At 39.8% G+C, this 27,448-nt stretch overlaps 1 protein-coding gene across 5 annotated transcripts in view; it reads left to right on the top strand.

Moving 5' to 3' along the window:
* The window catches only part of arhgef9a (Cdc42 guanine nucleotide exchange factor (GEF) 9a), a 261,197-nt gene that overhangs the window by 111,476 nt on the left and 122,273 nt on the right, over positions 1-27,448 (top strand). For all 5 annotated transcript variants that reach the window (XM_073058044.1, XM_073058047.1, XM_073058048.1 and 2 more), the window contains 2 exons: positions 9,685-9,864; positions 26,804-26,995. In XM_073058044.1, the coding sequence (XP_072914145.1) occupies positions 9,685-9,864; positions 26,804-26,995 (372 nt within the window). The remainder of the gene's footprint in view (positions 1-9,684; positions 9,865-26,803; positions 26,996-27,448) is intronic.

The following is a 27,448-nucleotide window of genomic DNA, read 5'->3' as shown; positions in this document are numbered from 1 at the left end:
CAGATTTTAACTCCACCCACAAAGATTCGACTTTCTTTGACCCTATGTCACTTCTTCCTAAAGATGTTATTCCGTCTCTTACCAGCAGAGCTTACACCACCACCTAAGCCTTCCTGCCTGTTCTTTTGATACAAAGTATATAATTTGATATTAAGCTCCCAACAATGACCTTTTACCAGCCACGATACAGTGATGCCCGCAACTTCATACCAACCAATCTCTAATTGTTCCACGAGTTCATCCACCTTGTTCTGAATACTACGTGGATTTAAATACAGCACCTCCAGTCCCGCATTCTACGCCATTTTGAATTTTGCCTCTGTGATACAATTTAATTATTTGCACTGTATGCATTTATACCAAATCATTGGCTTGTCTGTCATTCCTTACTTTCATATTACACCCAGCATCTACTTGTAAACCCCTGGCTCATCCTCTGTTCAATCATAATGGTTCCCTTTCCCTGCCATATTAGTTTAAACTACAACAGCTCTAGCAAACCTGCCTGCAAGGATATTGGTCCCCCTTAGATCAAGTGCAACCTGTCCCTTTTGACCAGGTCCCACCTGCCCCAGCCTGTATCCTTGCACCCTGCTCCAATTCTTCAGCCACGCATTTATCTGCCAACCCATTCTATTCCTATCCTCACTATCGTATGGCACAGGCAGCAATCCTGAGATTACTATCTTGAGGTTCTGCTTCTCAACTTGCTTCCTAACTCCCTGTATTCCGTTTTCAGGACCTCCTCCCTTTTTCTACTTATGTACCAATATGTACCAGAACTTCTAGCTGCTCACCTTCCCTTTTTAGGATATTGTGGAGGCATTCAGAAACATCATGGATCCTGGCTTGTGGGACGCAAACTGCCATCCGTGTTTCTTTTTGCATCCACAGAATCTTCTGTCTGTCCCCCTAACTATAGAGTCCCCTGTTACTATTGCCATCTTCTTCAGTTCCCTGACCCTCTGAGCCACAGGACTAGACTCTGCCAGAGGCACGGCCGCTGTTGCTTCCTCTAGGTGCCCTTCCAGTACTCAAAATGGAGCACTTATTTTTGAGGGGAATGGCCACAGAAGTGCTCTCCACTACCTGATGTTTTCCATTCCTTCTCTTGACAGTCATCATTTATCTGTGTCTCCTGTAGCCTTGGGGTGACTACCTCCCTGTACTCCTGTCTATCATTTCCTTACTTTCCCTAACAAGGCGAAGGTTATCGAGCTGCAGTTCCAGTTCCCTAACACAGTCTCTAAGGACCTGCATTCAATGCATGTGGTGCAGATGTGGCCTTCAGGAAGGCCGGAGGTCTCCTGGAAGTCCCATATCTGGACACCCAGAACAGAACATTGGCCCTGCAGACATACCCCCTATTCTTTCAAGAGTTAAATAAGAAAAAAAAATAAGAAATAAACCTAACTACTTACCTTGCCCTTGCCTGTTTTCACCAACGTCAGTTGAGTCAAAGCCAGTTGAGCCCAAGCCTTACCACTCTGACTCCGACTACTCTGGTGATGACTGCTCTCACGATGACCGCTCTGCTAGACGGTAGCTCCATTTATAGAGACTAGGTTTTCCAAGCTCTGCTTCTGACCTGCATGGGAATGCTTCTACTACATCTGTGCCGCTGTCCAATTTAAATCTCTGTTGGAAATGAAGCCTTCTTCCCGTACCCCTTATTAACCTTTGTCTTAAATATACATACAGATTTGTCCTCCGCAGCTGCCTGTGGCAAAGAATTCCACATCTCCATTCTAAAAGGATGCCCCTCTATTCTGGGAATGCATCCTCTGGTCTTAGACACTCCCACCATTGGAAACATCCTCTCCCCATCCACTCTATCAATGCTTTTCACCATTTGATAGGTCAGGACACCCCTCATTCTTCTGAATACTAGTGAATACAGACCCAGAGTTATCAAATGCTTTCCATATGACAATTCATTCAATCTTGGAATCATTTTAGTGAACCTCCCTTGAACGTTCTCCAGTTTCAGTACATCCTTTCTGAGATAAGGGGCCCAAAACTGTTCACAATACTCCAAGTGAGGCCTCACCAGCAAGTTATAAAGTCTTAACATTGCAACCTTGCTTTTATATTCTTGTCCTCTTGAAATGAATGCTAACGTCGCATGTGCCTTCCTTACCACAGATTTAACCAGGAAATTAAACTTTAGGGAATCCTGCACAAGTATTCCAAAGTCCCTTTGGTCCTCAGTTTTTTGTATTTTCTACTTAGAAAATAGTCAAGCCTTTCATTTCTGCTATCAAAGTGTATGACCATGCACTTCTGTCACTGTATTCCATCCTCTATTTCTTTGCCCATTTTCTTAATCTGTCTAAGCTTCTGCGGCCTCTTTACTACTTCAAGACTACCTGCCCTTCACCTCTCTTCATATTGTCTGCAAACTTTGCAACAAAGCCATTAATTCCATCATCCGAATCATTGACATGTAACATAAAAAGAATAGGTCCCAACCCAGACCCCTGTGGAACACCACTAGCCACTGGCAGCCAACAAGAAAAATTCGCATTATTCCCACACTTTGTCTCCTGCCAATCAGCCACTGCTTTATCCATGCTAGAATCTTTCCTGTAATACCATGGGCTTGTAGCTTGTTAAGCAGCATCATGTGTCGCACCTTGTCAAAGGCCTTCTGAAAATCCAAGTACACAACATCAGCTGATTCTCCTTCGTCTATCCTGCTTGCTGGTTCTTCAAAGAATTTCAACAGATTTGTTAGGTAAGATTTTCTCTTGAGGAAACCATGCTGACTATGGCCTATTTGATCATGTGCCTCCAAGTACCCTGAGACCTCATCCTTGATAATTGACTCCAACATCTTCCCAAACACTGAGGATAGACCAACTAGCCTATAGGTTCCTTTCTTCTGACTCTCTCGCTTCTTTAAGTGTGGAGTGACATTTGCAATTTTCCAATCTTCTGCGTCCATTTCAGAATCTAGTGATTCTTGAAAGATCATTACTAATGCCTCCACAATCTCTTCAGCCATCTCTTTCAGAAACCTGGGGTGTACACCATCTGGTCCAGGTAGCCTATTTACCTTCAGACCTTTCATTTTCCCAAGAACCTTCTCTCTAGTAATGATAACTTCAGACACTTCATGACCCCTGACACCTGAAACTTCTACCATACTGCTAGTGTCTTCCACAGTGAAGACTGATGCAAAATACATATTCAGTTCATCTGCCATCTCCTTGTCCCCTATTACGATCTCTCCAGCATCGTTTTCCTGTGGTCCAATATCCACACTTGCCTCTCTTTTACACTTTATAAATTTGAAGAAACTTTTGGTGTCCTCTTTGATATTATTGCCTAGCTTACTTTCATATTCCATCTTTGCCCTTTTAAAGACTTCTTTTAGTTGCCTTCTATTGCTTTTTAAAATCTTCCCAATCCACTAACTTCCCACTAATTTTTGCTCTGTTATATATGCCCTCTCTTTGGCTTTTATGCTGGCTTTGACTTCTCTTGTTAGCTACAGTTGTGTCATCTTTCCTTTAGAATACTTCTTCCTCTTGGGGATGCATATATCCTGTGCCTTCAGAATTGCTCTCAGCAATTCCAGACAATGTTGCTCTGCCATCATCCCTGCCAGTGTTCTTTTCCTATCAATTCTGGCCAACTCCTCTCTCATGCCTCTGTAATTCTCTTTACTCCACCGTAATATTCATACATCTGACTTTAGCTTCTCCTTCTCTAATTTCAGGGTGAATTTGATCATATTATGACATCTTGCCACGAGGGTTCTTTTACCTTAAGGTCACTAATCAATTCTTGTTCATTATGCAACACCCAATCCAGAATAGCTGATCCCTTAGTGGGATCCCCTAGGGGGCTCAACCACAAGCTGCTCTAAAAAGCTATCTCATAGGCATTCTAGAAACTCCCACCCCTGGTATGCAGTACAAATCTAATTTTACCAGTCTATCTGCATATTGAAATCCCCCATTACTATTGTAATATTGCCCTATCTATCTCCCATTGTAGTTTGTAGACTACTGTTTGGAGGTCTGTCTACAACTCCCATTACATTCTTTTTACCCTTGCAGTTCCTTAGCTCTAGCCACAAAGATTCACCAACTGCTTACCGTATGTCACCTCTTTCTAATGATTTGATTTTTTTTTAACCTAAAGAACAATACCGCCCTTTCCTGCCTTCTTGCCTGTCCATTCAATACAATGTGTGTCCTTGGACATTAAGCTCCCAGCTATAATCCTTCAGCCGTGATTCAGTGACGCCTACAGGTATCATACCTGACAAACTGCAACTCTACTGCAAGTTCATCTACCTTATTTCATATACTGCATGCATTCAAATAGAAAAACTTCAGTCCTGTATTCACCCTTGTTGATTTTACCGCATTTCACTTTGCAACTCATCCTGTTGACTGCAATTTTGCCCTATTAATAGCCTCTCTTCACTACACATTGCTCCTGTTTGTTAAACCAGCTACCTCATCTTCTGCGCTATCATCCACCTTTTCTACGATGCTTCTTGCATTGAAATATACGCAGCACAGAACACTAGTTGCACCATGTTTGATCTTTTGATTCCTAACTTTGTCTGAGGTCTTACCAACATCTGCCTCCATAACCTCTGGCACTCTGGTCCCCATCCCCCTACAACTCTAGTTTCAACCCCTCTGTGCAGCATCGACAAGTCTTCCACTAGAATATTAGTCCCTTTCCAGTATGGGTACAAACTATCTGTACAGGTCCCACGTTCCCTGGAAGAGAGACCTATGATCCAAAAATCTTCTGCCTTCCCTCCTACACCAACTCCTTAGCCACATATTAAACTGGATAATCTTCCTAGTTCTGTCCTCACTAGCATGTGGCACTGGTAGCAATCCTGAGATCACAACCCTGGAGGTCCTGCCCTTGAACTTAGCATCTAACTCCCTGAACTCTCTATGCAGAACCTCGTCACTTGTCCTCCTCATGTCATTTTAATAAAAGTAGAATTTTTTCCAATGGTATGTCATGTTGTCAAAGGAGGATACAGAAAAGGTGAAGAGAAGGCAGAAGAGAGTACTTGTGTACTCTGCACCATACTCATACCACATACTTGTAAACTGAGATTGATTTATCTATGATTATCATTTACACTTGACTTATGGAAGGGGCATATTCCTGATATGGAGACCATTACGTTTGAGGGTTGGATGTGGTGGTAGGAGCTCTCTTTTGTTTTCTGCCACTACTGAGAAGAAATTAGAGACAATGTGAGCTGGACGGAGGGTCTCTATGCAGTTTGTGAGGGGGCACAAAGAGAAAAGAATTTATAGTGACAATTTATGACCATCTACCCTCACTGCAATGTTCCCCATGTGTTGGTGATCAGCATGGACTAAGCCATAAAATAGGGTTACATTTAAGGAAACGTGTACAGGGTATGCATGTATGACAGAAAGTTAAAGAAGGCACATACTTGGAGAAAAATGAACGTCTTAGCCTCACCAGCATGGCCATGATACAGTAGTGATGAGCTAATGTCAGACAGCCTTTAACCTCATGAAGACCCAGTTCAGTATTCTCAGCAGCTGGAGAAATATATGGGTGAATTTTGTATAAATGACATGAAGCTTTTTTTTCCTGTTTGATGTCACAGCACATGCCCTATGGTTTCTTAGTGCTAGGATATAATTTGTATGGAAGCATCAGCAACAGCTTCAACTGAGAGTGTTATGTTCCACAAGCTCAAATACTTGGGCAACCTTGATCTAGACCATTTTTCTCAAATGCCTCCTGATTCCTCTGGGCTCATGAGAATATGACGTCTGGGTGAAAACCTTATGTTAATACTCTCTAATTATTTTTCTTCCCCACAAAGGAATGAAATAGTGCTTGAAACCAATAAAAAGACAGAAGAAACTGAGATGGAGAGTACAAGAGGGCAACAGAGGGCAGAGGCCAAGGAAGAGAACGTCAGAGGAAATATAGAGGGGATAGGACAGCAGAGGGAAATGGGCAGAGTAATGTAATCAGAGTGAAAGAGGAGCAGGAAGGAGACAAGCTTTCGAAAGAGAATTATGAAGGTAGAGATTTATGAAAGTGAGAAAGTGAAAGGAAAACTGGGATCCCTGTATAATAGCAGGTTTTATGTATGCTGAATTGCCTTAATTATATATTGTCTTTAGGTATTATACTGTCTAATACAAACACACACAAGCCCTGATTTATGTATTGGACTCACAGCTTCAAAATGTTGAGAGTCCCTGGCATAGACTACTAGCTATAGGGCACCTTTGCTGTTATAAGTGCTTAAATTCTCTGCTTCTACATTGTTCCATGTTGTTAAAATCTGTTCGGTATCCCTGCTGTTTATTTACCATAGTAAGCACATCCACCAATTTTTCTATGGATAGCCATTGGCATTGCTTTTTTTTCTTGGATATTAGTGTTGCTCATTATTAATCCACCTAATTGATTTTCAATTTCATAAAGTAATTGTATCATTAATTGTAAGGGTATTGATGCAATTAATCTACATAATTCACACACAACTCAGGCAGCAAACATGATGTGAGGAAATTCACCATGCTGCCATTATTTGACCCAGAATCGAATGTGAAAGATTATCTTCATTCCTGGAGCATCAAATCTGCTCTCTATCTATCCTAGATGACTGGTTTATAACCCTCTAGCAGCTATATACTCTAGCCAAGTGTTGGTATAATGAGAGTCATCAGTTATCTTGACTGTTCAGGGGTCTTATAATGATGCAGTTCAACTAATGCTTACATATCAGAGTCTGCAAACAACTTTTACAATTCACTAAGACAAAATAAAGAAATACCTGAAACAGGAAAGAATTACATTAAAGTGTCCCTGTTAGTTATGCACATTGACAACAGTTGTGCATCTTCTGAGTTTGCAGTAATCATTTTCAGAAATATAACTACTTCTAAGATTATTTAATAAAAGCATTCTATTTTGAAAAGATTGCATATCATAAACTCAGTCCCTTTTTGTAACTGAAGGGAAGAACTTCATGCGTATAACAAAATTTTAAATTTATAAAGTATGGTGATAACATGATTTGAAAAGTTGTTTAGCAGAAAATCAGGTAGGAGGAACAAGTGACCTCACTAGTTCCCCAACACCACCACTCTCCTCCGGTTGGCTGAACTGGTACTCACATTTAATAACTTCTCCTTTGGCTCTTCCCACTTTCTTCAGACCAAGGGTGTAGCTATGGGCACTCGCATGGGCCCCAGCTATGCCTGCCTCTTCATTGGTTATGTGGAACAGTCTATGCTCCAAATCTATACTGATACTGCTCCCCAACTTTTCCTTCGCTACATTGACGACTACATTGGTGCTGTTTCCTGCACCCATGCTGAGGTCGTCAATTTCATCGACTTTGCCTCTAACTTTCACCCAGCCCTCAAATTCACTTGGCCCATCTTGGACACTTCTCTCCCCTTTTTCAATCTCTCGGTCTCAATCTCTGGAGACAGACTGTTCACTGACATCTTCTATAAACCCATTGACTCCCATAACTACCTTGATTATACCTCTTCCCACCCTGCCAAATGTAAAAATGCTATTCCCTATTCCCAGTTCCTCCGTCTCCGCCGCATCTGCTCCCAGGATGAGGCTTTCCATTCCAGGACATCTCAAATGTCCTCTTTCTTTCAGAATCGTGGTTTCCCTTCTGCCGTCATCAATGATGCCCTCACCCACATCTCCTCCATTTCCCGCACTTCAGCCCTCACCCCATCCTCCCGCCACCACAACAGGGACCGTGTTCCCCTTGTCCTCACCTACCACCCCACCAGCCTCCAGATCCAGCATATTATCCTCCGCAACTTCGGCAACCTTCAACAGGACCCCACCACTAAGCACATCTTTCCCTCTCTACCCCTCTCTGCTTTCGCAGGGATCATTCCCTCCACGACTGCCTGGTCCATACGTTCCTCCCCACAGATCTCCCACCTGGCACTTATCCCTGCAAGCGTAAGTGCTACACCTGTCCCTACACCTCATCTCTTACCACCATTCAGGGCCCCAAACAGTCCTTCCAGGTGAGGCAACACTTCACTTGTGAGTCTGTTGGGGTAATCTATTGCATCCGGTGCTCCCGGTGTGGCCTCCTCTATATCAACGAGACCCGACGCAGATTGGGGGACCGCTTCGTCGAGCACCTCCGCTCCATCTGCCACAACAGACAGGATCTCCTGGTTGCCAACCACTTCAACTCTCCTTCACATTCCCATTGGGATATGTCCATACATGGCCTCCTCTACTGCCATGATGAGGCCCAACTCAGGTTGGAGGAGCAACACCTCATATACCATCTGGGTAGTCTCCAGCCCCTTGGTATTCTCCAACTTCCGGTAATTCCCTCCCTCTCCCTTCCCCCATCCCACTTTCACTCTGCCTCCTCTTCTGGATGCCTATCACCTCTCTCATGGTTCTGCCTTTTTCTACTACCCATAGTGCTTTCCTCTTGCATTCCTTCTTCACCTCTCCAGCCTATCCCCTCCCTGCTTCCCCTCCCCCACCCCTTGATCTTTCCTCTGATTGGTTTTTCACAAGCACCTTCCCCCTCCCCGCACCTTCTTTATTGGGCCCCTGCCCCCTCCTCCTTCAGTCCTGATGAAGGGTCTCGGCCCGAAATGTTGACTGCTCCATTCAACAGATGCTGCCCGACCTGCTGAGTTCATCCAGCTTGTTTGTACGTCTTGATTTGACCACAGTGTCTGCAGTGTACTTTGTTTTTACTAAGTGACATGATTAGAAGCTGTAGAAATCCCAGCACAAGGAAGAACATTGATTAATTCTTTCCATTGGGGAATAAATTAGCATCTTAAGCAATGACTAAAGGCTCAGTTTAAGCATCCAAGAAGAAAATGGATCATGTACTGGCTCAGTTAAGATGTGGGTGGCATGCATTTGACTTAGATGGAACAATCTGATATCTTGATATATTTTCTGCCATTAATTTCAATCCATTTTATGATACCATAAGATCATAGGAGCAGAATTAGGCCAGTTCACTCATCGATACCTAGCTGTCCTTCAGCTAACATTTTTATTTCTTACTAGTCATCCTTCAGGACCTCATTTATGTAGTCAACATTCATGTTGAACCTTGACATGTCATTTTTCATGATAGTTTTTTATTAGATGTTCATGTACAAATATTTCCACTGCTGATTTCTGGTTCATAAAAAGGATTAATAACCTTTGCCATTTTCCTCTTCTGTAGTCCAGAGAGATCAATTTGAGTGTTCATATTGACAACTAACTGAATTCAACTTATTCAATATACTAGCCATGATAATGTTGCAGCAATGGATGCTTAAGTCTTCTTAACTACTTTCTAATAGCATGTAATACACATTTGTTGTTTAGTCTCTCAACCATATTTACATTTTCATCCTTTTCACAAATGTGGGCTCTTTCTTGGCAGTAATCTTCTTCTCCTCTGTTGGGTTCCATTCACTATTTGTCTACTTTACCCAGTCAATATATTATATAATTATCTAGTCCATCAACTGCCAAATATCGATTGTGTACCAGCAATTGTGTGTGTGTGTGTGTGTGTGTGTGTGTGAGAGAGAGTGAGAGAGAGAGGGAGATGGTTTTATTCACTTGTGAAGATAATGAGTTTAACCTCTTGTGCTTTTTTTCTTCTTTTTCTGTGCTTATTTTTAGCTGATCAGTGGCGGTTATATTGTCAGTGCTGAGGCAGTATGGGATCACGTCACAATGGCCGACCGTGAGTTGGCATTCAAAGCAGGGGACGTTATTAAAGTCCTCGATGCCTCTAACAAGGATTGGTGGTGGGGACAGATTGATGATGAAGAAGGCTGGTTTCCAGCCAGTTTTGTGAGGGTAAGTGAAGGAGAACGAAACCTTTTCTATTTACGTTTGATTACTGCTTGCATGGGAAATTAATCCCCCAGTGGTAAAAGGTGTCAGAACAGAAAATGTAAAAGTAGAATGAGAAAGTTGAAAATGGAATAGGAAATGAAAGAACTACATAGTGGATCTGTTACTGTAAAAAAAATCTCTTTAAATGAAAATATACATAGAGACCTTTTAATTCCAGTAAAGGGTTTAAATATCAAATATTAGGCTGCCTTTATGTTTATAAATGTTGTGTAATTTCAATGATTTATTTCTAAAAGTTATGTATGTGATATGAGACAATGAACAATTCTTAAAATCAAACCAAAAATAATTAAGGATTACTAGTTACTTCCCTGTGGCACTAGACAAGGGCAGTTGAGACAAATGCTCTGTTTTCATTACAGTATTTGCTCTGAAGTACTGGATGTTATGGGCTGTGACTAACGGCAACTATTTGTCTTTGAACAAATACAGTGACCATTGACCTGTTCAATATAGTGCCCTGCAATTGGAAAGGTCAAGTCTCCACAGATCAGAAAATAAAATAAATTGAAGAGTTCTTCTAAAACTTACTATGCTTTGGTGTAGGAGCTAACTGTATGTAGATTGCTGTTACTGGGGTGGGGGGGGGGGGGCTAGACAGGCACATAATCCAGAACCCACCCCCTCCACCCATTCAGGATGTTTTTTTTAGTGGAAGTAAAGCCCGTAGACTTTCAATCTTTGAGGCTTCATGTAGGTCAATACATCCAGAACACTGATTTCCAGGAAATTACTGTAGGAAACTGAAAATAAAACTAGTTACAAAGTAGTGATCTCATCTGAGAACCTGGTGAAGCTGATAATCATAGACAAAGTAAATTAGCCCCAATATTTTGATCTCTGAGATCTGGCATCGGATCCAGACAGAGGAATGGTATAAAAGCCTCTGCAATATGGATTTCATAAGAAATGAATCTGGATAATCTAGTTTCAAACCTCTCCAAAATAGATATCCATATTGGAAACTTGGTTGAAAAACAAGTAGGTGCAATTGAAAATTGTCAGGAGAGTTTCTCTCTTGTGTTGGAACAATCCGATTAGACAGCTTTGTTTTACAGCTAACGATGCTCTCCTAATTAAGGAGTTATAGCAGCAGTTATAACAGCCCTGGCGGTATTTCAGTATTGTAACAAATTAAATGTAGCAGGAAGAATGGTTTATCTATTAATATGATAATTAGAAATGTCCACAGAAATGTTCCAACAACTCTAAGTATCTAGTGTGGCCCCAAGTTACTTAAAGACAAGTAAATGTTTTGTAATTGAAAGTAGTCTTATCTGCATTTATATTTAATTTAAATCAGTGGTCCCCAACCACCGGGCCGCAAAGCATGTGCTTCTGGGCCATGAGGAAACTATAAGATTTGGCAATATGAAACAATGTGAGACAGCTGCTGACTCATAACTTTTATTACTACCAAATCATATTGTTTCCTCGCATGTAGCATGCTTTGCGGCCTGGTACCAGTTGGGGACCACTGATTTAAATTACTTTAATATTTGAACAGAGCTAAATAAAAAAGACAAATATTATGTTGTGACTGCTAGGACTGACAAACGCCCATACCTTCATAGGGCATGTGCTCCTCATCGGAGAGAAGAGGTTTTCACTCTTTTGGTTTTTGCCCACTGCACAATGAACTAAATTTGTGTGTTTCCTGCTTTAGTTGTTAACCTAAAATATAAAATACACTGGTAATGTACAATCTCTCTGTCTTATGTAGCTTGAGCCTGAAATTATAAAGGGAACAATTCAAACTTCTTTATTTCTGAATATAGCACAAATTGCTTGGTTTGAAGTTAATAATAAAAGCAACAGCAGTAACTAGTAATGAAATATTGAACTGATTATACTTGACATTCTGAAAAAGGCGATAACAATATGCCTATTATTTTAATGAACATAGCAATAGGTTGTTGATGAGAAAGTCGAGTTTACTGTCATGTGCCAGGGATTCCTACCCTGAAAAAGTTTAAATCTTCCAGACCTGCCAAAGTATATATATATTCTTCCTCAGCTGCTGACATTCCAATGGACTACAGTACCATCCATCTGCATTTCACTTGACTGTGATCTGGTTCTTACAACACTGCAGCATCGGATATTATTGCAGCACCCTGCCTTTTCTAGCATAACATTTTATACTTACCCTGCATTTCCAGTGGGCAGTTTTTTTAGTACAATTTATCTTTGAATTTACATGTCTATTTGTAGAGATGCCACACTCACAACAATGAATACCAATTTAGATCAAGTTTCCATCTCCCTGCTTTATTGATGCTTTCATTACAAATGTAGGGTTTGATCCTGTTGAATATTCTCAATTACGTTCACTTAAAGGTTAGGTAATGGGATTAATACCTCTAATTTTGGGTTTATATATATTTGAATTATTTTTGACTAAGGAATAGGTTACTCAAGACCTTAATATTAGCAAGTTCAAGAAGCCAGAATGCACCTGATTCTGAAAGAGAGCTAGAAACCTACATTGAAGCCCAATCCTTTGAAAGCTACTTACAGTAAAACCGTTTTACCTTTTTGAGACTGGATTCTGATATTTAAAAATCTATTCTCACAACAGTATCACATGGACATAACTTTAAAAAGTTATTTGTAATGCAACTTCAAAAGTTACAACAGATTTGAAAATCAAACACTAACACAAATAATGCAGTTTAACATACAATCCTAATTGTGGACATAAATTCCATCATTATGACTTTCAAATTGTTTTTTTGTCCTTTTGATAGTTATCACCAGATTAAGAAGTCCCTTTAAACCTCAATTGCAAACATAACTTCAATGCCACCTTCCTTTTGTATGTGTCCTAAATTTCTATAAACATTCAAATCCAGAAACAATTGTCTTTGTTTCTCTACGGGCATATAAGACACTTGAAATTTTAAAATACAATGTCAACCTCCTGGATTGCATTAAAATCTTTTTTCATAGTGCTGTTTTCAAGTAACTGTCATGACTAGATCCTGTCTTCCACTACAGTTCACAATGCATTAAAACTGGCTTGCTATCTCAGACGTAACTTGCTCAAACATACAGGCATCTGAGAGTCAGATCAAACCTGCCACTTAACCCCTCCATTTTTGCTTCTCAATACTCTTACTTGAGCATTACAAAGAGTTTGGAGGTCTTGGCTTATCCTGTTCTTATGGTCTTTCCTTGCCAACAGACTGTTTTCCATTTTCAGTACCCATCCTTTAAAAGCTAAAATAGCTCCTGATTTTACTGGTAGCAATATAATTCTCAGTATGCTTTTTCTGATCATGAATCCAAAAATTTTGGCGACATGAAGCAAATCATTAAACATCAGCAGGATTTTCATTAATGAAAGAAATATAAGCACAGAAATGTAATGAGATAAGACAACAAGGTTGTCGTAATGGACTGAAACACACCAATGTTATTTCTAAGATTTTCTAAATATGTTTGGAATCTCTTGAAGATATCCATTGATTTTGTAAAATTCCAGTAAACCACCTTATAAACACCTAAAAGGATATCTTAGCTGATAAACAAATAATAAAGAAAAAGGAAAATTAATTGAGAGCTGGTTAACTTCAGAGAGACAATCGTGACAGGATAATATTGTTTATTCAGATCTGATTTTAATTTACCCCTAGATATGATGCTGCTTAGGAGGTAAATTTGATTCTAGGTATAAAATGAAAGAAAAATAACTTAGTTAACTGTTCATAATAAACCAATGACAGTATAATAAACATACTCACTGGAATCCACAGCTCATTATCTGTGTACATCAAATGACAGAGAGGTGCTGCTGGTAGTGTACCTATCTCACAGTTCCACTGACTCTGATTCAAACTTGGCCTCCAGCATTGCCGTGTCGAGTTTGTTGTGACTATGTGGATTTTCCAGGGCTGTTCAAAGGATTTGCTGGCTGTTAGGTTAATTGGCTACTACTGTACATTGCCCCCAGTGTGGCTAGCAGGTGAGGGGATCAGGGGAGTATTAATGGGTTTGTATGAAGGAATAGGTTACTGGGGAAAGAGTGTGGGAGTGAGATTGAGAAGATTGCTCAGAGAGCTGAATAGAACATAGAGCAATAGCACACAGGCACCAGCACTTCGGCCTGCAACGCTGTGCTGAACAAATTAAATTAATCATCAAATGCCCAACTGAACTAATACCTTATGCCGACATAATCTTGCATTTCCTGCACATTTATGTGCTTATCTAAGAGCCTCTTGAATATCTATTGCATTTGTCTCCACCACCACCCCTGACAGCCCATTCTAGGCATCTACCACCCTGCACACTCACCTAAATACTTGCCATCTGGTACTTGTAATTTCAATCCTGGCAATATGATGCTGGCTGTCTACTCTATCTATGTCTCCTCTGTCAGATCTCCCTTTGATAGATAGATAGGTAGATAGATAGATACTTTATTCATCCCCATGGGGAAATTCAACTTTTTTCCAATGTCCCATACACTTGTTGTAGCAAAACTAATTACATACAATACTTAACTCAGTAAAAAATATGATATACATCTAAATCACTATCTCAAAAAGCATTAATAATAGCTTTTAAAAAGTTCTTAAGTCCTGGCGGTAGAATTGTAAAGCCTAATGGCATTGGGGAGTATTGACCTCTTCATCCTGTCTGAGGAGCATTGCATCGATAGTAACCTGTCGCTGAAACTGCTTCTCTGTCTCTGAATGGTGCTATGTAGAGGATGTTCAGAGTTATCCATAATTGACCGTAGCCTACTCAGCGCCCTTCGCTCAGCTACCGATGTTAAACTCTCCAGTACTTTGCCCACGACAGAGCCCGCCTTCCTTACCAGCTTATTAAGACGTGAGGCGTCCCTCTTCTTAATGCTTCCTCCCCAACACGCCACCACAAAGAAGAGGGCACTCTCCACAACTGACCTATAGAACATCTTCAGCATCTCACTACAGACATTGAATGACGCCAACCTTCTTAGGAAGTACAGTCGACTCTGTGCCTTCCTGCACAAGGCATCTGTGTTGGCAGTCCAGTCTAGCTTCTCGTCTAACTGTACTCCCAGATACTCGTAGGTCTTAACCTGCTCCACACATTCTCCATTAATGATCACTGGCTCCATATGAGGCCTAGATCTCCTAAAGTCCACCACCATCTCCTTGGTCTTGGTGATATTGAGACGCAGGTAGTTTGAGTTGCACCATATCACAAAGTCCTGTATCAGTTTCCTATACTCCTCCTCCTGTCCATTTCTGACACACCCCACTATGGCCGTGTCATCAGCGAACTTCTGCACATGGCAGGACTCCGAGTTATATTGGAAGTCTGATGTGTACAGGGTGAACAGGACCGGAGAGAGTACGGTTCCCTGCGACGCCCCTGTGCTGCTGACCACCGTGTCAGACCTACAGTCTCCCAACCGCACATACTGAGGTCTATCTGTCAAGTAGTCCACTATCCAATCCACCATGTGAGAGTCTACTCCCATCTCCGTTAGTTTGTGCCTTAAGATCTTGGGCTGGATGGTGTTAAAGGCACTAGAGAAGTCAAGGAATGTAATCCTCACAGCACAACTGACCCCCTCTAGGTGAGGCCTGTGCTTTTCCAGAGAAAACAACCCAAATTTGTCCAGCACATTTTCTAATGTAGGCAACATCCTGATCAGTTGCTTCTGCACCCTCTCCAAAGCCTTGACATCCTTCCTATGATAGGGTGATCAGAATTGAATGCTATACTCCAGATGCAGCCAAACTATAGTTTTATAAAATTACTGTACAACATAACTTCTGGACACTTGAGCTCAGTTAATCCACTAATAAAGGTAAGTTGCTGCACGCCATCTTTACTCCTTTTGTGTCATAAGAAAATATATGGAGATGACTCCAACTGGCTTTATAGACCTCCAACTTGAGATGCAGGTGCTGGTGTTTTCCCTTTGCTCAGAAAGATGCAACTAAAGCATGATATTTTGCTAATGTAGCAAATTTCTGCAGCGAATCACATATATTGCAACTGTCAGTTATGTAAATTGTAATGACATACTGACTCACAAATTCTTCTGAGAGATTTAACAATATTAGTGGATTGCACTTCTTATTCTACAAAAATGCAATCCAAGCTGAACACACAACTATTTACATCATCAATTGATTCATAACATTATTCCAGTGCCGTACGTGATACCTTTGTTGTTCACACATTTAGAATATGTATATCTTTTGACCATGGGTACTTAGAGTAAAGTCTAGATTCTTGGATTGACTAAATTCAAAATCTATGTTATTTTCATTGGTTAAATCGCTCAAAATATTACATTTCTTCTACTTGAGTATTTCGCTTTAATCTGACAAGAAATGTAAGTGTTACATAAAGGCCAATTTTTTGATGCAGGCCTTGAAATTGTCTAAAACCATTTATTTAGATGGAACAAGCCACCACAGTAAATATTTCAAGGCTGTTGAATTTCACCCTGGAGATTTGCTCGGGCACTAGCTGCTCAGACATTCTTCTGTATCTGAGGCAACTGTTATACCATTCATTGCCCAGCTTTGGACTAGGACCCCACTTAAACAGATCCCATTCTTACATTTCATCCACACGATCTCACCAGCACCACCACTCTTTCCCAATCACTTCTGGTTCCCAATTCCCGAATGCTAGAAACTGCAATGGTCCAGTTCCCAATCTAGACTCCAATCTCAACTCCTTAACCTTCTGCGCCCAAGCCCTCCCCACCCCTTGATCTCTGGCTGCCAGCTGACTCTTCCCTCCCTGATCCTCTGAACACTGCAGTGTGATGCCCTACCAGATATCAGTCTCTTGACTCCCCATCATCTGAATTCAGGATTTGTCTCAAACGATGTATTTTCTTTAATCTACTCTATGATGCATGAAAGAAACATATAGTTGTCCCAAGCTCCCCACACAATACTGATACTTGGAATGGAAGCCCATAGCCAAAGTTTTGTTTAGCAGGCCATATCTAACCATGCTTCCAACCTATTACAGTTCACTACAGTCTATTGGGAAGGGCTAAGCATGTGAAGATCCAAATGGATGAAGGAAAGGGAATTCATTCAGACTCACAAGCAGGTACCTCAAGCTGTTGGCAGTGGGAATATAATAATAATTTATTACAGAGCACTTTTCATCCAAATGATGTATTTCATAGTGCTTTACAATGGGATAAAATGCAAACGTGAAGATAAAATGTAAAGTAATGTACGGGAGTTTAATGATGGGTGAAGATTTGGGGGTTGGGGGCAAACTCTAAATAAAGCATTTGCCTCTGTGTCAATGAGATTAAGTGGACCTAATAAAGAGGGTCTCCTTTATCTCGTGCTGGAGCAGGCCTTGACCCTGCAGTTATAGTATGTTTTGCTGCATGAGTCCTACATTATACACAACTCTTGACAACATGTACGGATTTTCCACATTATGTCAAAATGCGTGCTGCTATTTGACATTATTGGCCATGCCTGAGGCTTCAATGCAGGAGCGTGCATGGAAGATCAACTCTGCAGTCGCGCTCTTGATTGACACAGAATGCAAAAAAGTTTAGCTGTAGGAGGTTAGATAAAATTCTCTACGTAGCACTCAAAAATCTCACCGGGTTTTTTTGGCTCTTCAACTAACGGGGGTATCAAACAGGCTAGAGTATTTCACTTGAAAAGCACTGACTTAATGGTTATCTGTTGCCAACATGCTGGCATCTTTAGAGAGCTCAACCCACAATAACTCTCACTGTGCCAAAGCCACTCAAGTGAAATTGGCACTCAGCCCTTTTTGCAAAAGGGAGCACAGAAGGCAAGTTCTGGTGACTTAAACACATTTTTTTTTTACGTTACATGGCTGGTTTTCAACTCAACTGATCTCGTAATGAGAGTTGGTTCTTATTTGGGCTTACTCCTTTCATTATGTTGTTCACTGTTTTAAAAAGGCCAATGATAACAAGAGGGAAGTGAAAGGAGAGTGTGGAAGTTTAAAGCTTGTATCTGGTGTAAAGTACTGTTTAACAAATATGTAAGTCGCAAGCAGTTTGAAAATGTCTTAGTGGAGACAACTCTCTCAAAGGTCAAGTGGGGAAGGATTCCTGAGAAGATTCCAGGATGAAAAAGAAAAAAAGATAAAGACTGGCTATACTTGTCAAACTTAATTGAAATATCAAAACATACAATGTTTGTGCTAATGCTTATGGCTGATGTAAAGGGAGCAAGGAAGAGGTGAATGTGAGTTTGTATTCAGAATGCAATGCATTGTATGTACTGGGTAGTGAGGAAAGTGATGAAGGGAAGATCGTTGTCGATCGTGGCTGGGAAGTGAGGTATTCACTTTTTTCTCACTGTTTTTATGAAGACCTTCGAGATCCTTGCCAATCATTTCCATCACAACAATATTTTTTCTCTGGAGTTTAGAGTTACAGAAACATAAAAACGTGTTTGGCCCAACTTGCCCATGCTGTCCAAATTCCTACTTCAGCTGGTTTCATTTGCCTGCATTTGGCCCATATCCCCGAAAACCTGACCAAACATCTTTCAGATATTGTCATTGTACTGCTTCTATCAGCTTGTTCCACAAACTGTCCCAGCTCAGCGTGAAAATCTTTCCCCTATCATCCTTAACCTGTGTACCCTAGTTTTTATATTCCACTTTCATGGGGAAATATCTGTTTCCACATACCTTATCCATGTTATAATTTTACATATATTTATGAATTCACCCCTCAGTATCCACGGGGGAAAACCCTGGTGATTCAAGTCCTCTAGTTATGGTAACATCCTTGTGCACCTTTTCTGTATTATTTCCAGTAAATGGCATCCTTCCTACATCATAGCAATCAGAACTATACACAATATTCCCAGTACAGTCTCAACACCACCTTGTACAGATGTAACGTGGCTTCCCAGGTACTGAGCCCCCTAACTGATGAAAGCATGTGCTCCAAATTACTTCTTTGTCACCCTATCTACACTCAGTGGCCACTTTATTAGGTACACCTATGTACCTGCTCATTAATGCAAATATCTAATCAGCCAATCATGTGGCAGCAACTCAATGCATAAAAAGCATGCAGGCGTGGCCAAGAGATTTAGTTGTTGCTCAGACCAAATATCAGAATGAGAAAGAAAGGTAACCTAGATGACTTTGACAGAGGAACGATTGTTGGTGCCAGACAGGGTGGTTTGAGTATCTCAGAAACTGCTGATCTGGTATTTTGACACACAGCTGTCTCTACAGTTTACAGAAAATGGTGCAGAAACAAAAAAAAACCAACAAACCCAGTGATTGGCTGTTCTGAGGGTTAAACACCTTAATGCCTTGTTAATGAAAGAGATCAGAAGAGAGTGGCCAGACTGGTTCAAGCTGATAGTAACTTAAATAACCATACATTATAACAATGGTATGTGAAAGACCACACTGGGTTCCACTGCTCTACCTAATGAAGTAGCAGCTGATTGTATTTCACCACTTTTTGAGAACTGTGTACTTTATCCCCAGGTCTCTGTTCTACAACACTCTCCAGAACTCTGACAGCATAAGCCACAAGAGAATATAAGCAATTGAAAAGATGAACTCCAGCTTTAATTAGACCTCAGCCCAGTTTGCCTCTGGGTTGATACAATTCAATGAAGATTCTGCAGGCAAAAATACAGTGAGGTTCTTGGAGTAAAATGTTGCAGGTCATCTTTGTCTTCAGCAGCAGGGATTTAAACTGAAGCCAAAAAGCACCTGCCAAAGGAATGATCTGGTGATAATGTGACCAGCTCCCTGTAATTAAAATGTGCTAATATAATACACATCTCTAGGTTGGCTTCAACTTGGCAACTTTTAAAGGCTGAAGAGTAAGTAGGAAAGGCAGGCAATGCAACAAGCAGGTTGAGGTCGTATAATTTGCAAATAACCTGAAGTTTGGCACCCAAGACAAATGTTGAGCATACCATAATTTTAAAACATTATTCTCAGCTGTGGTCAAAAGTTGAGTCATTTGCTATGATCGCTGATTTATGAATTAATTCATTTTGATTTGCCTTCATTTAACGAACACATTTTGTTGGTTTAATACTTAATTGATTTGTTCGTTTGATAAGATAACCAGATACTGAACAACTTTCAAGAAACAATCATAGGATTAATAAGTAATAAATCACTAGATACATTTAAATGCTGATGTAGCTGTTTGTCAAGCAGAAGCCTAAATTCATTCCATCTCCTTCTCAATGAACTGTTAACCCAACCAACTTTAGGATTACAATGAATGCAAGAGCTGCCATCTCATGACCTGAACTCTACTGTAGAACTTTCCTGCATCAAAGTTTTTAGAATCATGAGAAAGCTATAATGCAAACAGCTCCTGAATAAATAGGTTAGGAAATCGAGTGTAATGTTGAATTTATGTGCATCGGGCAGTGTTGCTACCAGTTGGATGCATGACAGAAGAAAGCACCGAGCAACTCCGCCATGTTGCTCTTTGGAGAATGCCATCGTGCCATTAAATCCAGATTAAAATTTTTGCTAGTCCAGGATTTCCCTACTTGTGTTTAGAATTGCTTGCACACTTTGATTTCTTTGTATTTCATTTCTTCTCTTTGTGAAGTCTTCATTTCCTTAAGAGGCATTCTTGGAAATTGTTGTTATGGTGGACTAATCAGCCAGAAAGGTGGGAATTCCTTTGAGTATTTCCATTCTAATTCATTTTATAAATGAGCCTAAAATTTAGCCAATACCCTAATTTGTTTGCATTGCATTATTCCATTGCTATATATTTGAATGATTTGGAAACAATTTTGTGGTAGGAGAATATACATGAAATGCCAGCAGGCTGGCTGTGTTCACTTTTGCAGCTCTATCCTTGGACTCACAAGTTATACACCTTTAAGAAAACTGATAAATGAATCACAGCAGCTGATGATATGGGAATGATTTACGCTCCCTGACGATGACTAATATAATGTGCTTGTGTGTCGGCTGGTCTTCCTGGACAAAGTTGCAAGGAATTCTAAATGTGATATGGCTGTCAAGATCACTACTTTAATTAAGCAACAATCTGCATGATCCAGCTGACAAAGTAGACGTTTCAGGAAACATGGTGTCATCTAATTCTGATGATACAATGCATTTATCTAAGTGGAATGTTGGATAATTTATGTTATAGTTAGCAACATTTCTCCTTGTTACTTTTTTTATACTAAGGAGCAGAGGGAGGATTAAGAGCCTGTTAATCAGAGCATTCCACGGACGGAAAGAGAAAAAGTTGAAATATTTTGGGATTTATTTATAAGGTGGCACCAAGTTTAGTACTAAGAGATTGTAGATTGTAAGAAGTCGAAAAGTTTGAAGAAATTTGATTGCCTTAATGCAAGGGCACTTATGTTGATGTATAGAGGGATGTTGGATTCCAGATCCAAAGCGGCAACACAGGTAGACTGAGTGGTGAAGAAGGATTGTGCTTTCCTTCACTGGTCAGGGCATTGGCCATTGGTTTCAGCAAGTCATGTTACAATTGCATAGAGCTTCAGCTAGTATTATTTTGTGCAGTACTGCTCAGCCTGTTGCAGGAAGCATGCAGAGATCTCTGGACGCAGAAGAGGTTTGCCGGGGTGCTGGCTGGATTAGAGGGCATGAGCTATGAAAAGAGGTTGGACAAACTTGGATTGTTTTCTCTGAGCGTGGTGAGTGAGGGTGAGCTGATCGGAATTGATAAAAATTATGAGAGGGCAGCCAGTCAGAATCTTCTTCAAGAGTAGAAATCTCACATACTATAGGGATAGCTTTAAGGTGAGGGGGGGATGGGGGAAGTACGAAGGAGATGCGTGGGCAAGTTTTATACATAGCGAGTGGTGTCCCCGGATTGGTGGTGGAGTATGATAGTGCTGTTTGGTTGAATATGCAGGACATGAAGGGGTATGAATCTTGTGCAGGTAGAAGAGACTAGTTCAATCTGCCATCACATTAGTCTCAGATAGTGTGGGCTGAACGGTGGATCCCATGCATACTGTTCAAATATGCTTAGTGTGGAAGTCCATTAAAAGGAATATTATCAGTAAAGAACCCCCAGATAATTAGGCTGTCTTTAATTATTTGCCAAAATATTGGACCTGGGCCAATGAAAGAGTAACATCAAGTCTAATGTGAAAATGTGAAACTATTAGCTGCAGTCGAGGATGGGTTAGATATTGCTGTATCTATCATAGCAATAGATAAGTAACATAGCAATAGGGTGCTGGAGCTTGACTTTATGAATACACAAAATCTCATAAAATACCAGAAACTGGTAAAAACTTGACATTTGACATATGATAAAGAAGAACCTCTTTGGGCATTTATCAATTTAATCAGGAGCAATCCATCAATGGCTTAGTATGTGGATGCACTGTCATGAGCTAAAGATCATTTTGACTCTAGGGCACGTCATGGAAAAAAAAAGTTCCTCTGTGTCACTGCATGGTGACCCCACCTATCAAATATACATGTCCATGTGAATAAGGACAGGATCCAATTCAATTGTCATGCCCTCACTTGCTCATAATGCAAACATTGCTTGTCTCATTCTGCATATGAATAATCGCTATTTGAGTAAAATGCTGAGGAGCTGTAACAGTCCATAGAATTATCAACCCGTAGAAGTCCTGTGATGGGAGAAAGTAGTCACAACGGAGTCACATTACTGTTTGGTTGTGTCAGGGGACCGGGTTGTGAGTGAAAATTAGAAAAGTTGAGAACTGTCAGGCTTAAAAAAGGCTATTTATCAACGTATTCAAGGCACTAATTGGAATTGAAAAGATAAATCTGGAATTTTATTTTAAGAGTAACCATGACAGCTGTTTAAGGGGTAATAACCTTCTGTCCTTTCTCCCTTCAGAGTTTATCTATCTGGCTTTTAAATACATCTATGCTATTCTCCTCAACCATATTCAGCTTAATGTTAAATATTCTCTGAATAATTTCTTCTTATTTAATTACTGAGTAGGATCACACAATATTATGTAATGTATATGGCACAGAAAGGGGCAATTTGACCCATTTATGTCAGCATTATGCTTAATTAGAGTCCTTGTTTCTTCCCTTATCTAAATCCATTTCCGGAGTCCTATATATCCTATTCTTTCATTTTCTTGCCCAGACTTCCCATATATGTATCTATTTATTAGTGACAATTTCTTATTTTTTAGAGCTTGACAGCTCCAGTTTTGCTTGACAATAATCCCCCACAATCCAGCCAGTTAACTAGTTGCCAAGCCAACCCTGGCACTGATTGTGCCTGCATCCCCTGGCCCTCTCTCTTCACTGACTTGCCGTTGCCTGGGGTGGCACATTTTCAATGAAATGTAGCAACCTTTCAGTAGCTCTTGGGACTTTGGGTACAATTAAAAGTTACAGAACAGATGATCTAAACGTTCTTTTAGCTGGCCTATCAGAATGCACTAGAGCTTTGAGACCATTCTGTCTTCCACCTTACACTTATTTCCTTTTCTGTGACTTCTACAATAAATAAATAAGCTTGAACAGCGTAATATTTTCTTGGAATTTCCACAGGTGTTTGCTATTCAGTCTTTGAGTAAAGATTAAATTATCTTTCCTACCTCTGACATTAAGCTGATTACTTTATAGATTTGTTCTGTCTACCTTATATTTATGGTTGTTTGGCATGATTCCAATTCCTAACGAAGTTTTATATGTACATGTAATGGTGACACAGTACTCTTAAGCATGAATATAGCCCATCTGGATCACCATTTCCATCTTTCTAAACCTGAGTAGTTTATCAGTTATCATAAGTGTTTTTATACTCCTTTAAATCTCATTTTCTGATATTATATTCAGCTTTGTGTTTCCCTGATAAATACCAAAACGTAATAATAATCTAATATTACTGCCATTTTACCTTTGGGATTTTTCTGTTCATACCCTGGTTACCTTAACCTTTAATTTTTTTTAACTTTTGTTGTTAACTTTTCATTAGCTCACCTTTCTATTTCTTTTACACTGCTGGGAATTATATGGCCGTGCACTTTGATAGAAGAAATAAAGGCATAAATTATTTTTTAAATGGAAAGAAAGTTCAAAAACCTGAAGTGCAAAAGGACTTGGGAGCCCTCATGCTGGATTCAATAAAGGGTTAATTTTCAGGTTGAGACGCTGGTCAGGAAGGCAAATGCAATGTTAGCATTCATTTTGATTGGACTAGAATCTAAGAGCAAGGATATAATGCTGGGATTTGTAAGACACTAGTGAGGCCTCATTTGGAGCATTATGAACAGTTTTGGCCCACTTATCTAAAAAAGAATGTGCTGACATTGAGGAGGGTTGAAAGGTGGTTCACAAGAGTGAATCCGGGATTGAAAGGTTTATCATATGAGGAGAGTTTGATGGCTCTTGGCTTGTACTCACTGGAATTCAGAAGAATGAGGGAGGATCTCATTGAAACTTATCAAATGTTAAAAGGGCTCTATAGAGCGGATGTGGAGAGAATGTTTCTTTTGGCGGGGGAGTTTAGCACCAGAGGACGCAGCCTCAGAATAAAGGGATGTCCATTTAGAAAGGAGGTGAGGAGGAATTTCTTTAGCCAGACCATGGTGAATCTGTGGAATTAATTGCCACCGGCAATTGTAGAGGCCAAGTTATTGAGATTGATAGATTCTTGAGTAGTCAGGGCACAAAGGGATATGGGGAGAAGGTGGGAGACTGGGGCTGAGAGGGAAGTGGATCAGCCATGATGAAACATTGGAGTGGGCTCCATGGGCCAGATGGCCCAATTGAGCTCCTATATCTTATGGTCAATGGCCTTTTTACATCCCTTAATAACTTCTTAATAATTTTTCTTTGCCTTGAAATTGATTTTTATCAACAAATCATTTTGCCATTCTTGCCTTTTTGTTTGATGATTTAGTAATCTTTGATATGTCCCTGCTGACCAGTTTGTTCTTGTTCACAATACAAAAATATCTCATCTGGATGCTGGAAATGATCATTTAAAGATTTTTTTGGACCTGTCTGATGTCCTAGATTATCGATATTTTTAATTCCATTTGTTGTTCCAAAGTTTATTCCAGGTCTCTTTCAAGTTAAAGCATTGGTCTTTATCTGTCAATGAATACTTTCAGCCTCATTATGTTGTTGTAAAAATGCTCCCCAGGTGCATTTTATTGGTCAGTTTTGGTTCAATTGTCATTTCACGTTTGAGCATTGTTCACTTCCTTTTTGAGATGTAAACATAATGGATAAGAAGCAAATCCTCCAAATGTAATAAATACCTGAGTATGCTGACCAACATTTACACCATTTGATAATGCAAAATATTCCAATGTTATCAATTGATAGGGCTTTCAAATCGGAAAGGTTCAGATTAAATATATTATCCATATTACCTAGAGCAGGCATATCAAAGATAGAGATAAGAAGTCTGCCTGAACCGCTACTCTTGATTCATTTTCATTGAAGTTAGCTAAAAACTATACGCATCGGACATGCCAGGATGATTTTCTCTAGGGGTAGTGCTATGACACTAAACTTTTCACCTCAAATCAATTGTATGATTTTCCAGCAAGTTTTTGGTGGATCGATCTCTAGACAGAGACTTCAAATTACCTGACGGTGCCCATGTGTAAAATGAGCTAGTGTTACTCAAGCTCGTGCTAGACCTCACTGTGACAGTTCAGGAGGCCATAGACTAATAGTGGGAATGGGATGAGGAAATGAAGTGCCAGGAAGTTCAGGATTTTTCTCTAGGTTTGAATGCAGGCATTTCACAAAGCAGAATTTGAATTTAAGCTTTGCTTTACATTTTTAGCATCTAATTTTTTTTGAAGAGAATGTTTAAATTGCGTTCCTCAGAACATTTTCAGCCTGTGTGTAGCTCATCAAAGTAGGGGGAATTTTGGAGTTAGTTTAATGGAAAAAGCTGTCCAGGTAAAAGTAGAATGGTTTTTCTGGTTTTAATTCTGAAAGGTTTAACATAATTACAGAACAAGACCTAGATAAAATTAGAATAAATATTCTAAATTCAGGGAAGGCCAAGTTTACCAGACAAAGGAGCAGTTCAGTAAAAATAGACTGGATGCAGCTAATGGAGGTTTGTCTAAGAGGATTGCAAGGCATTAAAGAAAGAGGCTCTAGTATCTGAGGACAAACAAATCCCACAAAAGGATAAAGATTGGACTGCCAAATCTAAAGTCTTCATGAAAACAAGATGTATCAAAGTGGAGAAAAGAAAACCAGTGTCAGACAAATCCAGAAGAGAATTGGGGTGAAATTAAAAGGGAAATTAGGGAATTAGAAGGCATCATGAAGTGCAGGTAAATAAAAGTGAAGGACATACAAATGTTTCTTATTATTACATAAAGAATAAGAAGTTAACTAAAAGATTGCAGTCCATTAGTGACCAAAAATTTAATCTGTGTATGGAAATGGGTATCGGTAAGGTCCTTAATGGACACATTGCATCTGTCTTCATAAAAGAAAGGGACATTAAAATGAATGAGAATGAAATGGCTGTAATAAACATGAGTAAACATTAAACACCGGACCTGGCTACTAAAGGAAGGGGAGGAACTAGCAGAGACTTAGACTATAATTTTTCAATATTCTAGGTATTGAAGTAGTGCCAGAGAATTAGAGGAATGCACATTGGCCTGGGAGCTGTTTGCACTGTATTGTTTTGTACATTGTAATATATTGTTGTATCATTGGCTATGGAAATGTAATGTGATAAAGTATTAAAGAGAAATCCTGAAAGGTAGCAGGATTGGTCGAAAGGTGGTTTTAAAAGATGTTTGGGATGCTTTCCTTTTTCAGTCTTGGCATTCGATATAATGGCACAGATAATGCTGGATCGACTGTATATGTGACAACATATTAGACAATTATCCATGCTGTCTCTTTCCTTTATTGGCAGCTTTGGGTGAATCAGGAAGACACTGTAGATGACGCCAGTAGCGAGATTCAAAATGGACATCTGGACCCGAACTCTGACTGCCTGTGTCTTGGCAGAAGCATCCAGAACAGAGACCAGATGAGAGCAAATGTCATCAATGAAATAATGAGCACAGAAAGGCACTACATTAAGCACCTGAAGGACATCTGTGAGGTAATCCAAACTCCCATTAAGGACAAGATAAATTACACACAAGCTCTTCGATTTCTACACATTTGTTCTTGGAAGCATTTAGTGTTAGTCTTTAAAATGTCATTAAAAGTTCATATCTTAATAATTTATAAATTGTGTATTTGCAGCTAATATTAAAAGCTGCAGTATATTAAAGAGTCATAAGGAATAAATTATCTTGATTCTTCGCACTACACCACTGTGACATTAGCGGAACTTCAGTGAAATGTGCCTCAATAGTGTTCCATTAACTTTGTGCCACCTGCTGGTAGTAATGGAAGAAAAACCCATAGAAAACTTACACTTAATTCTAAACCTCAATCAGTATGTCCAAAAATAAAAAATGAGAAATTCTGTCAAAATTTGTTTGTGAATTGCACAATTGTCTATTTAAACTTGATCGCCTAACACTAAGTTAGCAGCATGGCATTTGTA

Source organism: Hemitrygon akajei, chromosome 10 (assembly GCF_048418815.1).
Source record: "Hemitrygon akajei chromosome 10, sHemAka1.3, whole genome shotgun sequence".
NCBI lineage: Eukaryota > Metazoa > Chordata > Chondrichthyes > Myliobatiformes > Dasyatidae > Hemitrygon > Hemitrygon akajei.
This window is presented reverse-complemented; position numbering and strand designations above follow the sequence as displayed.